The following is a 16,729-nucleotide window of genomic DNA, read 5'->3' as shown; positions in this document are numbered from 1 at the left end:
AATGCAGTGAACAAGTATTATAAATGAAGTGGGGTGGTGTATATGGAAAGCTTTGTATTCTTATGTTTTTGACCAAAAAGATTCCCATATCACAACACTAGGACTGCACAAAGGACTGCAGTTCCTACACTGTTCATCTAAGATATCAGCTATGAAACGACAATAACCACTCTAACCTCAGACACTGTAAAAAAACACAATTAATGTGCTGCAGTAGAGGAAAAATACGTGCTGACCCCTTTAGTTTTTGTAACTGCCATCACGTCATCAATATTACAACAGAGAGCACATATGGAGGATGTGCCCATTAACAGACTCTTCACAACAGTTACTAGGAGTTTACTTGTGGTTTAGAGAGCTGACAAAGAACCAAGCCAGTGAAAACAAAATGTTACCTACAGGCCGCTGTCATGGACTGATCAGACAACCTCTCATAAGAAACCTCTTTTATTTTATCTTTGCTGCTTCGTTGTATGATACAAATCTGAGAGAAGAGGAGACACAGGTGGACTTCAATCAGTCTTGTTTATGATGAGGATTTACAAATCACAGTGTTCCTGGAAAACTGAGGAGCCATTTAATTTATTCAGACATCTTCACAATTATTTTAGAATAAAAAAACACATCAAACTGGAACACATACCTGCTCAAGAAACTGCAGCACACTTTTTTTCAAATTACTGTATTTCTACAATGCATAGGACATATGGTCTGTTTAAGGCTCGAGGATCTGTTCATGCTTTAGTTTGAATCAGACTGTGAAGATGGCAGGTGTGTTTGAACACTGACTGCTACGCCGTGGCTTCTTTCCAGCTGCATAGAGTCCATTCTGTGGTGGAGAGCTACAGTGCGAGCCAGTTAGCGATCGTAGAGGTCCTTCATCTCCTTAAGGATCTTGATACTCTCGCTGTATCGTAACTGGTTCTTGTTAGAGCACTCCTTCCATCTGGAGAAAACAAGACCAATGTGGGTCAGCTCAACTCGATCCAAACTTTTGGATGTTTCAGTGGTTCTTTAAAAATCTAAACTGCATAAATTTATATCCTGATGCGACTTCATGACAGCAACAATTCAAGTATGTTACGTGCTGAGCAAGTGAAACACCCACAGGTAAAAGCCTGACCACGAGGTGAGTTCCCTCCCATACACAGGTCATTGACAATGTGAATATTTTTATCAGTAAAAGAAAAAGTTGCTTTTCATGAAGAGCATACTTTTGCCTTATCTTTTTCCAACGTTCCATGTGGTCACATATGAGAGCACCTGATAGAGGAACTGAATCTGTTAACTGTGGAGAGAAGAAACATTCAGATTTAGTCAGTTATAAATCATAACTTAACTTAAAAATAAATAAATAATTTGATGTAATAATTGTTGTTTCATTTACTATCATTATCCAAGTCAAACACCATCAATAACTCTCATGCATGTATTACACAGAACCTTGGTAACAGTAGGTTTTTCAGTCTGTGGGATCCTGAGATTGATGGGTTCACCAGACGTGCTGACAGGACAGGATGTCGGAGGAGGGAGTCTGTACACATTCTGGGCTTTACCATTCATCATGTCTGTAAGCTGGTAAAAGAAAGAAATATTTTTAAAAAGAAATGCAGTGTAACAGTCATTTACGCAAAATTATTTTGTGACTGTGGCATGATGACATCTCCAGGCCAAAGACATTACTACTACTAACTAGTTAGTATTTTAAGTGGTCTCATTATTGCTTAGTTTAAATGTTCATTTCACTGTTTCAAAAACAATTTTCTGCAAAATTACTTTTCATACGAATAATAAAGATTAAAACTTTGGTGTTTTACAAAGTCTGTACAAACAAATTGCAAAATGCAGGAATGGAAATTTGTTTGAGGTGCTCAAAACACTGATAATTACAACTGAAACACTGAAGAGCAATTTCTTGTCTTGCTTAAACAACAAATACACATGTTTTCTGACAGGCAAAGAGTTATATGCAGTTATACAGAGTCAGCTGTATACACTTTGATCCATGATAACTACAGTCACTGCCCGTTGCAACAGAGGTGTCCAGTATACCAGGTTGACTATATATATTATGGTGAAAAATACTGATAGTGACAACACTGCAGACATTTTCCTTTATTACTGCCATGAATTACTACCACCATCATTTTCAGAGGGAACCATGAACACAGCACAACACTCAGCTTTCTATTGCTCAGCCACCAGAGAGAGCCATGGTGAAAGTCAGAAAGAGGCAGAGGTGCTAGTGGCTTGCAAGAGCCCAGTGTAACTGAGCCATGGTTCATCAGTGTTAGGCTCTGTCATACTGACATTTTGCACTTGCAAAATTTTAAACATTTACAGTAAAAAACACAAAAAAACCCAGACCATGACTATGAAGGAATAAACTGAATTAAGAGACACAGATACAGTACTGCATTTTAAATAATTCCCAGACAACAGCCAGGGTGTCTACAGGTATCAGACACTTACATTTAATGTTTAATGTTTGAAACATCAAAATTGTGAACTTTTATGCAAAAGAGTTCAACTTACTTTGACAAAAATACATTAAAAGATGAATAAATTAAATTAGATCAAGCGTTTATGACAATTAAGACACCCAAATGAAACTTTAAGACTTCTTAATGACATCTAAGGCCTATCATTTAGAGAACTATATTGACATTGAAAGTGAAGACTTTTTAAAGATTTTTTAAGGAGCTGCAGACACTCTGACTGTCCTGAGCTGTTAACAACAACCTGCTCATTTTTATGTGGTGGTCTATACGTTACAGTGTTTGTAGGTGTGTTAAAATCCAAGGCATAGTGTTAAGTATGTTTGTTATATTCAGCTCCATAAGTAGTATACCCCTGGCGTTTGATGCAATTTAGTGATAATACGGTCATATTTCTGAAAATAGATTTACAGTAAAGTATAACTTTAAAGTAATATTTGCCTTTTTGGTGATGTTTGCATATTTTGAATAAACCTGAAGTTATTCAACATAACTGTAACTATAGCCTCACCTCTTCCTCCACCATGCTGTGTGGAGGGCTTGGGGAAGCAGGTGGCACTCGGACAGAAGGATTGTTTCTCATCCAGGCACGGCAGATAGGATACAGAGGGGTGCTGGTGTTGAACTGAGCCAGATCCACACTGCGATCAAACAACTTAATAATGTAAGCATCTAAAATGAGGAGAAAAACAGAAAATGGGGAGGATAAAGGAAAGGTAAGAAATTGTTCAATGAAGTGAAAGGCAGAGTGACCACGCAGTAACTGAACGACACAAAGGATACTACTACAGTGTCATTTCTTGCGGCATTGTTTTCAATATTTGCAGCAAGTTTACTTTGTTTGTGCTGATTGCTCTCTGGTATGCCCTCATCCATCTCTTTTCGCTTCTTCCTCCGGTGCTGTGGAAATCGAGCTGATGGCCTGGAAGAATCAAAGCAAGGATGTGGACTTATTGCACGTGGAGAAAAAATCATAAGCGTTAGAGCTTATAAATATATCATGGTGTGCAGATATGCAACTTGCTAATGTAAAATTATAAAATCTTTATCAGGGCAGGACCACAGAGAATTATTTTCAGCTCCAACTGTAGACAAATAAATTATATGTACATGTTTTTGCATTACTGAATCACTTGCCTTTTTCCAGCAGACGATGGAGACAAATCCCTAGAAACAGCAAGTGAAACATGAAATATACAAACAGGCTTTTACACTCTGTAATTAATGTTGAAATGAGAAAACAGATATTCACTAGATTCACAGCACCAGCTATTAAACAATCTAAAAATCTGACAAATGTGTGAAATCAAAATCATTGATCCGTACTTGTTTAAGGAGTCCGCTGATATTTTTCCAGTATCACCCTCATTTTGCTCCCTGTTTAAAATACAATATGACTCTGATTGAAAAGTAATCACAATCATTGAATGCGTTTAAAATCTTAATGATGATAATTTTACTGACCTTTCATTCTCACTCCTCTCTACGAGTCCCTTTAACACAGCATCCAATCTGCTGCGTGCACCAGCCCCCTCTATGTCTGCAGAAGTAACGATAAAGGTTGTAAACAGTGGGTGTTTTATAGAAAGAACAATGAATAGAAACCCCACATTGAGGGGGTTTATATTAAAGGTAGGTGACATTCTCATTTTTCATGCTTTACATTCTCATAGATTTTGAATAAGGTAATGACTATGATGTCTACTAACGTTACAATGGACTAGGCCGGGAGGACATTTAAATCAAAACACCTTTGGGGTAAAACATGTTTTATTTCAGGTTATTTTTTGTGAAAATCTTAAAAAGCAGCCTCTTACCTGGCCTTTCAGTCTTGATCTTGACGTGGTGCATTATCTCCACCTTTCTAACGTTATATATCAAATTTGGAAACTGGGGAAAATGCAGACTTTTACAACCACACGTTCACTGTCGTATCACAAAAATCTAAATGCACACTGTCTGGTTGATAACGACTTGTAACTGACGCTAATGTTGCGTTATTTTACAACACTATCGTAGGACAGGTACGGGACGTTGCTTGCTAACGTTAACGTTAGCTAACGTTAGCTGCGGTTAGATTTCCAATCAGCTAGCCACCCTCTGCATTAGCACTTTTAACCACTGGAAAACGTTTAAGCTAGCGTAGTTTCTTACGCCCAACGATATATGCGTTTACCCATTATAACGATTACCTAACTAACAGGTCCCCCCAGCGGTTTCCATATATTCACTGGTAATAAACTGCAAACTCGACGCTTTAATTTTATTTCGGACCGTCGAGCGTACTAGCTCAAATTACCGTTGCTAACTTAGCTTGTTTTGATCAACGGACACTTGCAGACTTTCCTCTTCCGCGCGCTGCCGGTTTCCTATTAACTGATTGGCTCTTGAGCAGCGACAACGTTCTATGTAATTGGCTAAACTGTATGTCCATCATATCAAACTCGGCGCCCATTGGCTGTAAGTCTTGTAGTAAATAACGATCGGCACAAGCAGTGACGCTTTCTTCTGGTTTCTTCTACTATGTTGTATTTGTGAAAAATTAGCAAAGTATGTATGTTTATAGCTACAAATTTGGACTCATTAGATGAATATCTCTTCATAGTGCCCGCAGTAGCATCTTAATTTGCTATTTTATGGACAATTTGTGTCGTGCTGGCGTTTCGCTCCATGGTAACTTTGTTTTGTGGACATGCCAGGTCAACTCGGAAGGTCGGTGGATAATGTGGTCTTCGTCTGTCTAAGTAAATTGTTTGTTATAGTACAGTAAGACCTTAGTAACCCAGTCTGTCAGCCATGTTGACCCCGCTGTGATTTATCGTCACAGAGCTAATTTGGAAGGCATAAACCAGATACACACAGAAGCAACTTCTTCTGAGCATCCTGTCCTCTATGCTATTATGATTCACCTGTGACAATCTAAAGCTGTAATGAAATCCAGGTAAGACCTTAAGATCACAGTTTGATAGTACCTTAAACAATAGTTACAGTGGGTAACGTGTTGTTTTTGCAGTGAACCTGTGTTCACAAGGCAGAATCCTTTTCAGCCAGCATCCAGATTGGGAAGGACACACTACCACCCATCCCGCAACCAGCCCCTGTCAAATAAAAAGAAAAAAACTGTATGTTTTTAAAGGAAACCTGATTACACACAGCAATATTTGATTTGCATTCCTAAGTTATTGCAATAATGGTTATCACTTCATTGTTCTTTTGCAGACTTTGAGTCCTGTACGTCTGAACAAGCGATCCAATTCACACACTCTGAGCCCAGAGAGCCAACAACTGCTTGAGCATCGTGACCAACACTTTACTGCCACAGATGGACAACCTGTTTTTACAGAGTCCTGGCCCTCCACCGACTGTGGATCTTCTCCTATCAGCAGTGCAAACTCATCTGACATGGAGACACCCAAACAGTGTGCAAAAGCAGGCAAATCCACAGTTTCATCAGAGCGAGGAGTTCAGCAGGAATCAGTGATGGCAAAGTAGGCTTTAGTTTCCTAGAGTCAAGACCGTACCCTCAAATATAGCAGCGCCTATGCCCGAACTGTATTTTTTCTCACAGTGAAAGCTTGCAGTATGTGAGGCATGACTAAACATGGCAGTGATGTGAAGACTGGAAGACACAGACACTGGTCAGTGGTTCTTTTATGTTACTGTTTGAATCACAGCATTGACCTTTGCCCTCCCAGGTACGTAGAACGCTTTCGTCATGGTCGACCGCAGAGTCGAGAGGAGCGCCAACAGATGCCTTCTGCCACTGGAGAGAAGCAGGTGCCTTTTTGGTGGATGTCACCCCCATCTTTCCCCTTTAGTTCAACACCAACTAAAACAACAGACGAAGGTACACTCTTAGTTAAGGGTTTTTAATGCAGAAGTTGTTAACTGTAAACAGCACCTGAATTTCAATATGGAAAGAAACCTTGCTGGTAAAGTTTTTCTGTGGAATCCCTTTCTCTTGGCAGACCATGGACCTGAGATTTTCAATCCAGCTGGACAGCGTCGGCATGACAGATCCCTTTCCCCATGCAGTGTGAGTGCATTTGTGAGTTAACTGAGAATGAGTCACGATATAGCCTGTGATTGTATTTATCTACTAAATAAAAATAATACGTGCATTGTTTGTAGGAAACAACATGTATTTGTGTCCAGATACCATTTCATCTGGGTTAATATTCTTTGCATATGCTGTTATAATGGATTATTTGGTTTGTACCGTGCCCTGATTTATGCCAGGTTTGTCTGCATGCCCAGGAAGCAGAGTGTCTGCAGGACACCTTATACCGACCAAGTGTGCATATAAATATTTGCATTTCAACACCACACCACATGTCCATTTGGAAACCTCCGTGTTTACTAAATGCTTGAAGAGCCATCGTTTTTGCAGCCATGTTTGATACTTTTATGGCTTGTTGTTCAGCCTGCTCAAGTCAAATGTATCATCCTCACAAAATTATAAAAGAACTGCAATATATTTGTTAGCAATGTGAAGCCAGATAACTCAAATGCTGCAAATTTAATCATCTAGTTTTATTTATTTACAGGATTGTTTTTTATATTGAACTATCAAGAGCACAGTTGTGGCTTATTGGTTGTTCTGTGTGTTCTCTTTGTTTTTTAGGTTTTGTCAGACACATATCAGGGTGAATTAGATGACACAGAGATACTACACCTTCAAGAAAAGGCCAGCAGACTTCTGCTGAGAGGGTATGAAGACCAGCAAGTAATATTTATGATGAACTAATGAATTCCTCCATTTGTAGGTAACTTTTTTTCTTTCTAACAGTGAATGTACTCTGAGTGATGGATCTGTCCCTGTCAGCTCAGAGGGCCTGGCATGCTCAGATTTCTCTTCTCCAGTTAGTGTAGATGAGCCAGTGCGGAGACCTTTGATTCCCAGTTTAATCAAATCTACTGGTAAGTGTCAAGTAGTCTTCATTTTTGAGATGAAATTTTGTTACTTAAAATTTCAACTTGCTCAATGCCATTCCCTCTTATGCAACCTGTAGAAGATGATTCCTCTTTTTTTATGCTTGATATTTTAAGCGTCATTGCTGTGTCAGTGATATTGTGCAATGTATTTCTTAACATCTACAGCGAAGGCCAGTTCAGACTCAGTTCCAGCTGTGTCCTCCCAAAAATCCGCTGTCATTCCTTCTCTGGTGATCCCCGCACGCCGGGAAGATGACATCTTGTTCCAGTGGCGTTTAAGGAGAAAGATTGAGCAGGCCAGGGAGTGGCCTCCGTCCCTGCAAAACTCAAGTCTTCATGGTCCTACATTTAGCTGGCAAGCTCCCAATTTAAGCCATCCCTCAGCCAGTGGACAGGCTTACAAGGTTTGAGTCATACCGTATGATATTTACTTCTTGTTTTTTGTTTGGTATTTATTCTAGGCTTGCAGATTCATTTTAATGTCTTCTTTTTTGCATCATCTTTAGCAACACCAGAGTACCCAACCTCCTGAATTGTCACACAAAGCTACACATCCTCACATCACTAATCCCCAGCCACAAACTGAAAAGGGCAATGGATCATGTCCCCCAGCTTCAGGTCCACCTCACTTCCCTGCCTTTGCCCTCTCTGGCCCTTCAGGCTCTCACCCACAGACTGTTGCCCACGTTCCTGCCCACATGCATTTACTCTGTGATGTCTTGCCCTGTCCCATCAAAACAAACATTTCAGACAGTATGGCTGAGTCTCAGACCAAAGTTGTCCGTAAAAAGACCCAAGTCCCTGGACACTCAACGAACACCTTCACTGATGAGCCTGTTCGTGTGCCATCCCCACCGCCTGCTTCATCTGGAGCTATACAAAGAGAGCAGCGTAATCACGACACAAGATCTGTGAGAAACAAGACCGAGAAAGCCCAGCCAAGACAGTCAGAGAAGAATGAGAAGAACACAGTGACGTCCAACACAAAGCAGAAGACAACAAGGTAGTATCCAAACATGCACACAGGGGAAAAAAAATCAAGTCTGAGTGCTTAATATACATGTTTTGCAGATATACTGTGAATATGGAACATGCTGATGGTCCTGGCTCTACAAACAGGAGATCTTCACATCAAAGAGTTTCTGAAAAGGTCAGGCCGAGGGCAGAACAACAGCAACAGGAGGGAAGCCAGGGGTTTTCCAGGGAGAGCTGCACTGGCGATAATGCGCCACCCCCTTCTCCAATCCACACTGCCTTAGGACAGGTTGGCAATTTATTTTCTTTGATGTTGTCTGTGTAGTAGGGATGTTCCTAATAACTAATTTTTCCCAATGTTTAAACTTAGTCTAGTCAATCAGGCCTTAAGTCAGAAAAACTCTGAGCACAGAGATGTGCGGCACTTTGCACCTTGCATGGTGAAACTGCACATTATCCTTCAAAACATGACAGCTCACTACATAAAAGTGAATAATTAAAATTTATCGATAACAATATACCTCATGAAAATAAATTCTAAGGAATCTGCATTTTTATTGCGTGAATGGTGCCGTATAGCAAACAGCCTATCCTACAAAAAAAATCATCAAAATATGCATTAATATGTAATTTAAATTTGTTCATTGATCAAATAATTGTAATAAACTGTTTAATCAACTTGTATTTCTGGTGTGGACTAAAGAGGGTAGCAATATTTAATCAATTAGTTGACTAATAGCACAGATCATTATTAAGTAGTTTGATTAATCCAGTGGTCTTAAGAGGCCGAGACGGCCTATTTTGTCTTAATGTGTTTCCTGCTGTTATAATATCTGGGTGACTTGCCAGTAGGGGTGTGCTATATCATCTTGTTCATGATAGTACTGGTATCATTTTTAGCATCATATGAAAAATTCATACCATGATACTCGCGATATTTCGACTTGTTGATATATTGACGTCATACTGTTACCCACAGCAACAGCAAGCATGGCTGAAAGCGAAATTAATATCGACTCAGCAGTGGCTCCAAAAAGAGGAGCAGCTTCAGTAGTGTGGAATAAACTGTGGCGTCCTGAATGTTTTATGAACAGCCCCGGACTTCTCAGACTCTTTTAGTGACTTACCACTCAGAGGGAACTCATTTTGCAGCTCCTCTGGCAGCAGCACAGCGTCTCTCCCTCTCCTCTCTCGTCGTGCGCACACAGGAGTCAATGCATCATAAACCGCTTACGGCTCGACAAAGAAATTGCATTTATGTGAATGTGCAGTAGTTATGGTAGCATAACAGATTGTCACAGGTTACAGTGTGATGATTAGATGAGAAATGGCAGAGTATAAAGGTCCAGGTGGGAAAAAAAACAGCTCAATCATTTAGGATTTTGCTAAAGAAGGAAATCACCTGTTGATGTGTATATATATAGATCCCAGGATACATGTTTTTGTATTTGGGAGCTGTTTGAATGTGTAATTTGTGGTGGAATTTATTTTGTTGAACTATTAATATTGTATACAGAATCTTAATCTCACTCTGAGTTAGTGTTGTTTACAAACTAAAGAAATTAGAAATAATTTTTGTTTAGGATTTACTGAATATTTGAAGGCAAGCTGTAAAACGATATCACTTATTTTGTTGCATTTCTGTTTTCTTAAATTAATTATATTTTTTTTAACTAATTTGTCATATCATTAAGAATATTGTCATCGCAAAAATACCCTGAAATAGATATTGTTATAGGACCATATTGCCTACCCCTACTTGCCAGGGTTAGGTATGATGAACTGAAAGATGTCATTGTTACTGCTCAAAATGCAGTAGTTTGTGAGGATCTATAAATCTTGTGTTGTTTACACAAGGTGATTATCAAATACAAGAAACCCATGTTTGAGTTCCTCCAAGTTGTCTTCAATAGATGGACTGTGTGCGAGACATTATTCTGTTAAATCCAAACCTAAAACACAGGTGTTTATTTCTAACCATGTCAGAATGACGTGGAAAAAGTAGCAATAATTCATTAAATATATCCATTTATCTCAAATCTTGCTTGTGTTAATGTCACAGTGTCATTGTGGTAATAAAGTGCTGCAGTAACCAGTAGGGTGTTCTCTTTGGTCCTCAACAGGTAGTTTCAGAGGTATTGTTCCCCACGCTGGTGTCATCGCCTGCACAGAGGACCCTTGACTCGTCGGTTTCTCCTCCTTGCACTTCCCCTGCACCTCCACAATCTTCAGTTCCTCCATGCAAAGCACAAAACTCTGTAGAGGTCATTTCACAGCTGCTGCAAGAAGCTGAAGGTGAGCTTATGGCAGCAAAGAGCACCAACCTTTACCCTGTAGTTAATTGTGGAGACTATATTCTGACCTGTGAATAGTTTACATTCCCAACATGCCACATTCATGAGGTCAAAACCTCTAGAACTTTCTCTGTCTTTGGTGCACGCTGTAACATTTGTGATCCATGTTAAATTTCAATGTAGGCCTTACTCATGCTGCCTTCGTGGAGTTAAATAACAACTCTGTATGTGCATGCTGATAATATTCCATTATCAACCCTCTCCTTGCCTCGTTACCTTCAACAGTACTGTTCTTCTTTTTCAGATTCAGATGAAAAAGAGTTTGAAGATGACCCTTTATTACAAGTCCTCCGCAAGCAGAGAAAATGGGTGAAGGAGCAGATCAGGTAAAAATAATAACATATGAACTAAATTGATTGTCATCATTTATATAAAATTATGTTGTTTCTGGATGGCTGTTATTCTTAAAATCATATGAAATGCAGCTCCTATAATAATATTTGAATCACATATCACACCAAATTCCAGAAAAATGATATGCATTTTTTTCCTTTCAGTCAAGTGGACTCTATGTTGAATGGATTCCTGGAGGAGCGACAAGTTACTTGAACACTGAGAAGACACACTTGATGTTTTGTTTTGTTTTTTTTTATAAAGAAATAAAGTTTATTTTTTCATTTTTGAAGAAACATTTCCACATTAAAGAGTTTAGAGATATGTTTGCGTGCATCATTAATCACAACCACAACGCAGTGCTTTTTACAAAAAGTTGCAAATTCGAAAAAAACAAACAGCAGTTTGATCTTTCGAACGCAGAATATTTACAAAGACTGGTTCCTTGAAACATTATGTAACATCGGTGAGTAATAGCAGAGCAGTATATACAAACCTCAGAGAGCAGGGAATATTAGAACGGTGCCAGGAACCAAACAAACGAGCGTTTTGGCACATGGGCCGAGTGTTGCTGTGATTGAAGGAGCCTGAAGTTATTTCTGTATGTGCCTGTGTGTTTCTTAAAGGCTTCTGTTGCATTTGTTTTCATACATGGTGAAGATGACAGAGATTTTAATGTTTGTTATTATTGTGATGAAGTCAGGGTTCTGGAGTCATGGGTGTGCAGCATTGGTGCAGATATGATGAGGATGCCATCTGGAGAGACTGCTGACTCCAAAGCCATGGTGTCCACTCCCTTTGGGATTCGGTAGCGGCGGTTGAACTGGCGTGTCGTAACCCCTGGGCCATCCTTCTAATAAAACAGATAAATACAAGTTAAATCAGAACTATTGTAGGGTACGTAAACCAAAAAACACAGCAGTGCTCCTCCCAGAATACGAACCTTCTTTTCTTCATGCTTGCCTTGCACCTCCACAAAGTCTCCTATCACTTTGACCATGAGGTCCTCTGGGTTGAAGTGCTTCACATCCACTTGAACTGTAAAACCGCTGTCGTCACAGTTCACCTACCGACATGAGACGAAACACTGTGTATTATTATTATTATATGGAGATAAAATCCCTCAAAGCACAATAAACAGCCAAAAAGCCCTTGCCACTAAGCACTGAATAGATATCCTTATATATGAGCATCAAAGTTCATTCTTGACCTTGGACACTTGATATAAATGCTCTTACTGTCCTTTTTGGGGCTTTTAACTGCATATCAGGGTTTTTATGAGTTGAAGGCTAAGATGATGTTGAAAGTTCTGGGAAAAACTGCCAAGTGAACCTTAAGATAGGATTTCTTTCTTTTTTTGGTTAGCTTAAACAATTAGGGTAATATTGTGTTTGACAAGTTATCATGGTAAAAGGCTGAGTGTTCGTCAAAGTTCATTCTTGACCATGGAAACTTGACAAAAATGTTAACAGCATATGAAAGTTTTTATGAGTTGAATATGACTAAGATGAAGATAAAATTCTGGAAAAAACTACCAAGTGAAGCTTAATATAGGATTTTTTTTGTCGAGATCTATATTTTTTCACCAAAAATGAGGGGAATACTCTAATGAACAAGTTATGGTAAAAGATTATGTGGTATCACTGACTGTTGTGTGTTTTCATGCAGTTCAGTTGAGCCAAAATAAAACAACTTCTGAACATTTTTGCCACATATAGCTATAGTAATTTAAAATGACTTACCTCTGCAGAGCTGGTGTTATCAGTCTCTGGTAAGAGTAGTTTAGGGGACCAATTATGTTGCCCATAAGTCCCATTCAGCCGAGGAATAAGAGGTGGTAAAATCTTCTCCCATGGGATACCCCCAGCTGGCAGAGTGGGTGGCAGGATGAAGTCCATTTCTAAAGAACAGACTTAAAACACAAAGAGAGTTGAGTTGACAGTACTTGAGGCTATGTCAGACAATGTCAGCTCTGGCCACAGCTTACCTCTGCTTAAATTCCCTGACCAAGTTAGAGTGCTGGCAGGACGGACAGCCCCTGGTTAACTGCTTGTGTCCTGTGAGAAATGAGAGGAGGGATGATGGGTCCGTCTGTCTGACTCCAGGCTCCTCTTTATCTGGATGCTTGACGTGACGGACGTGTTAACTGTGTGTGTGTTTTATACTGGAGTTGCATAATGAGTTGGGAATTCATAGTGGGGCACCTTGTCTCTGTTATGTTCTGGATGCGTACCCTTGGGTGAGCAGGCAGGGCTATATAGGATCTGGGTGTATTGTTTTGGGAGTGACGCAGCTGTCGCGGGCTTATTGGCAATTAACGTGTTTAATGGTCATTAGCAGTCGCAGCCGGCAGTTTATTCCTGATGGCACCAGTGAAACAAACGGTTTGAAACACGTTTTCTCACAAAGACCTGTTAGGTAATATATGCTTAAGGTCGGTTGTCAAGGCAGGTCTGTCCAAAAATAAGTTCAAAAGAGATGTTGTTGACCCTCGTGCCAGACAGACAGTGACAGCAGGGACGTCACATGCTGGTGCACGTGTGTTTTCCCCCCATCACGTACCATCACATCAGTGGAGCAGCGATACAGATCATGAAGTAAAAGTAGAGATATCTCAGTGTGAAAATATTCCTGCGTTCAATAGCTTAGTTAAGAAGCTTTATGAGTAAGCATCAAAATTAAAAGTATCCATAATGCAGAAAATTTGGGTCCTATGGTTGTTTTATTATTGTATATCCTTATCATAACTAGCACTTAAATGCCTAGTTCATCTTGGTGAAGCTAAATTTAACTACTTAAAGGTATAGTTCAGATTTTTTTAAAATTGTAGTTGTATGAAGTACTTATCTATAGGGAGTATATTACATACACTAGATGTCAGTCGGCACGCCCCCAGTTTGGAGAAGCAGGCTGGAGTCCTACATAGAGGCAAAGTAATGTACTGCTGTGGAGGGGTCTGCAACAAAAGTATTTGCGACACCAAGAAAAAAACAATATCAGTTTTAGTGTGTGCTATATTCAGAATATTTTCACCGCTGTACCTTAGGCCCCATTTCCACCAAACACTTTCACTATGCTACCTTTGGAACCAAAAGTAACCCTTCAGACATTGTACCAAGACCCTAGGGTTTCCACCCCAAACAGTACTCTTAATTGTGGACGGGGCTGTTGTCATTCACTGCTCCATCCAGCACTCACTGTATTTCTACATTACCGGTGACAGATGGAAGTCTGCGCCTCGTTTATCGTCCACAGGACAGGGTTGCACGCTGACATTTTCTGAACAAAATAGAACAGGCTGCAGTGAGTCTCTCACGATGAGATATTTAAAAGTAGCGGGTTTCTGCATTTAGTCCTTCTCAGGCAAGCTGGGGGGGTTTAGTGTTGCCGGAGCCCACAGGAACTACACTCCACAATGCTTTTTTTTTCTCTAAGTGAGGAGTGGGCTATATGCAGCTCACATAATCTGTCGAAATTAATACATACATATATATATATATATATAAACCCTTGAAGATCCACTCATTACTAAAAGTGCATGTCATAGAAAAGCTTAAGTAATGGTCAAAGTTGTCTCAGTGAATTTTAAGGTGTGTTGATAGATTCATGTCGTCAGCTCATACATTGACTAACATTACAAGTAAACATTCCACCTTAAAAGCCACCAGCAGTCAGCCAAGTAATTTCTTTTTCTCCAACTCCAGCTGCTGCAAGAGGCAGCAAAACATCCTGTCATTTTATTGTTACAGTTAACTAATGTATAAAACTCACCATGGTATGAACAGTGATTACATGAGCCTCAAAACCAGCCACAACTCAGCCCTGAGCAGAGTGACTACCTGCTATTAACCAATCAACAGACTGCAGTGTTCACAGCTCCACCTTTTAGTACCAGATCTGTGTGCTAGGTACCCCAACAGAGGGGTGACCAAAAAAGGGGATGGTACAGAACAGTTCCATTGGTACCATCCACAACTTTTCACAGTGGAAACGGAAATAAAGCGTACCAAATTGAACTGAACGGTACCGTATTGCTCAGTGGAAACAGGGCTTTACTGTCAGACAGTGAATTCCAGTGGGATAATGAAGCTGTCATATCACTCTCTTTAAAGCTAGACTCCATTGAGAAAAACAGTGATTTCACATTGCTGAACACAGGTGCTTCTGAGGCCTGTACGAAGCCAGTTCAACTTACCCAGGATATCTTTTCATTATCTGGTTTGATTAACCCAAACATCTGGTTAACTGGTACTACTGTACAAAGCTGGTTATCAACCAGTTCAGTCAACTCTGGGTTGTTCTACCCAGCCATGAGCGTGTTCATGTTAAAGAGGCGGAGTTGTTTATCATGAGCAACATCATCAGAACCATGACGGAAGGAGGCCGCTTCATGATACAGGATGTAAACAATACTCTGTAATCTTAGTACGGAAAATGTAGAATTGTAGTAAATGCGATCCAAAAATACACCCTCTTCCGGGACTTAAATTACCTGTAGGTATCACCAGGCTGTGTGTGGCATTAGTGTAGAGTACTTTTTGCCATTTACTTGGATGATGAAGAAACTAGTCTGAATATGTCACCTGAATCACGTTACAGTAACAGCAGACTGTTTCTGCTACTGAAGTAAAGGGTGGAATAATAGCCTAGTTAATGACTGATGAGGTCTATCTGACCATATTGTTGCATTTATAATAACAGGAGCCAATTAACAGTGTGTGGTTGATTTTTCTGATAAAATATTATCTTTGTTTCTCGTTCTCATCACACAGGTGTCTCATGTTATTCTGAGCTGCAGTGATGGAATCAGAGTGGAAAATGAAATGAAATAATTCTACTGACCTGTAACAATTCATAGGATCCTCTTTATTACCTGAGACTCCACACTTTTGTCCACAAATACGTTTTTCTTCAGTGATCTGATTAGTCAGAGGTGGGGTTGGTGACAGACTGCGATCCCATAATCTGAACATAACCTGTTTCGGAGCAGGTTAGCTGTTCAGCATAAGTTGCCACGGTGATTTATCCCGCTAAAAGAAGAACCAGCTTCATGTTACAGAGTTAACTCTCACGCTCCCTCGCTAACTCCAAATCCTGCTTTGTAGAACAGGCCTCTGGTCTACCACTGCCTCAATCAGTTATTTTGTTTATTATTGTGTGTGACCATGGTGTTTGAAAGTACTAGTTTGGATCAACAAAGTCTCACATTAACACGTAACTGATCGAAGCAGTGGCAGAGCAGCAGCTCCTGTGTCAAGAGAGCTAAAATTACAGTTTTTGTCAGTGGAGTCTGGTGGCTTTGACAAGAGCATAGCTGGAGAAATGAAGCCATTATTGACTTCCCTGTTGAACGTGCTGTCTGACAGAGAGGTAAAGCTGTGAAAATACTCTAAATACAGTATACACTTATAGGGATATGAATTTTTTTAGGTGTCTAAAATGTTTTGATGCTGACCCCTATCCACAGCATTACATTGCTGAGCTTCTAAGTCGGACCCCAGCCTGCTTCTCCTAACTGAGAGTGTGACTTCTACTTTATGTAATACTCTAACTATAAATAAGTAACCCATACAACCCTGCTTCAAAAAATCTTAAGTATCCCTTAAACATTTAGCTGGTTAGTTTAACATGTAA

At 39.8% G+C, this 16,729-nt stretch overlaps 3 protein-coding genes across 6 annotated transcripts; 1 reads left to right on the top strand and 2 right to left on the bottom strand.

Moving 5' to 3' along the window:
• Nucleotides 1-506: 506 nt before the first annotated feature.
• lin37 (lin-37 DREAM MuvB core complex component) lies at nucleotides 507-4,819 on the bottom strand. The gene is made up of 9 exons (XM_049584665.1): nucleotides 4,316-4,819; nucleotides 3,963-4,038; nucleotides 3,825-3,875; nucleotides 3,636-3,665; nucleotides 3,335-3,420; nucleotides 3,010-3,170; nucleotides 1,444-1,575; nucleotides 1,215-1,288; nucleotides 507-946 (listed from the first exon to the last, which is right to left on the bottom strand). Exons 1-9 carry the CDS (start codon nucleotides 4,347-4,349, stop codon nucleotides 859-861), a joined length of 732 nt encoding a protein of 243 aa, XP_049440622.1. The 5' UTR covers nucleotides 4,350-4,819; the 3' UTR covers nucleotides 507-858.
• proser3 (proline and serine rich 3) lies at nucleotides 4,006-11,419 on the top strand. Of its 3 annotated transcripts, none has more exons than XM_049584606.1 (14): nucleotides 4,006-4,130; nucleotides 5,326-5,439; nucleotides 5,512-5,620; nucleotides 5,718-5,986; nucleotides 6,194-6,345; nucleotides 6,467-6,534; nucleotides 7,123-7,208; nucleotides 7,288-7,418; nucleotides 7,599-7,837; nucleotides 7,940-8,436; nucleotides 8,505-8,697; nucleotides 10,532-10,703; nucleotides 11,007-11,088; nucleotides 11,260-11,419. In XM_049584606.1, the coding sequence occupies exons 2-14, from the start codon at nucleotides 5,429-5,431 to the stop codon at nucleotides 11,309-11,311; spliced, it is 2,061 nt and encodes a 686-aa protein (XP_049440563.1). In that variant the 5' UTR covers nucleotides 4,006-4,130; nucleotides 5,326-5,428; the 3' UTR covers nucleotides 11,312-11,419. The 3 variants fall into 3 exon arrangements, with proteins under 3 accessions (XP_049440563.1, XP_049440565.1, XP_049440562.1); XM_049584608.1 differs by lacking the exon at nucleotides 4,006-4,130 and adding an exon at nucleotides 4,986-5,210 and having other exon boundaries at nucleotides 8,553-8,697; XM_049584605.1 differs by lacking the exon at nucleotides 4,006-4,130 and adding an exon at nucleotides 4,986-5,210.
• hspb6 (heat shock protein, alpha-crystallin-related, b6) lies at nucleotides 11,337-13,586 on the bottom strand. 2 transcript variants are annotated; one of them, XM_049584671.1, is made up of 4 exons: nucleotides 13,083-13,586; nucleotides 12,838-13,007; nucleotides 12,039-12,161; nucleotides 11,337-11,945 (listed from the first exon to the last, which is right to left on the bottom strand). In XM_049584671.1, the coding sequence occupies exons 2-4, from the start codon at nucleotides 12,991-12,993 to the stop codon at nucleotides 11,781-11,783; spliced, it is 444 nt and encodes a 147-aa protein (XP_049440628.1). In that variant the 5' UTR covers nucleotides 12,994-13,007; nucleotides 13,083-13,586; the 3' UTR covers nucleotides 11,337-11,780. The 2 variants fall into 2 exon arrangements, with proteins under 2 accessions (XP_049440628.1, XP_049440627.1); XM_049584670.1 differs by having other exon boundaries at nucleotides 11,337-11,948; nucleotides 13,083-13,368.
• Nucleotides 13,587-16,729: the final 3,143 nt, after the last annotated feature.

The sequence above is a fragment of the Epinephelus fuscoguttatus genome, linkage group LG8, assembly GCF_011397635.1.
Source record: "Epinephelus fuscoguttatus linkage group LG8, E.fuscoguttatus.final_Chr_v1".
NCBI classification, from domain to species: Eukaryota; Metazoa; Chordata; class Actinopteri; order Perciformes; family Serranidae; genus Epinephelus; species Epinephelus fuscoguttatus.
This window is presented reverse-complemented; position numbering and strand designations above follow the sequence as displayed.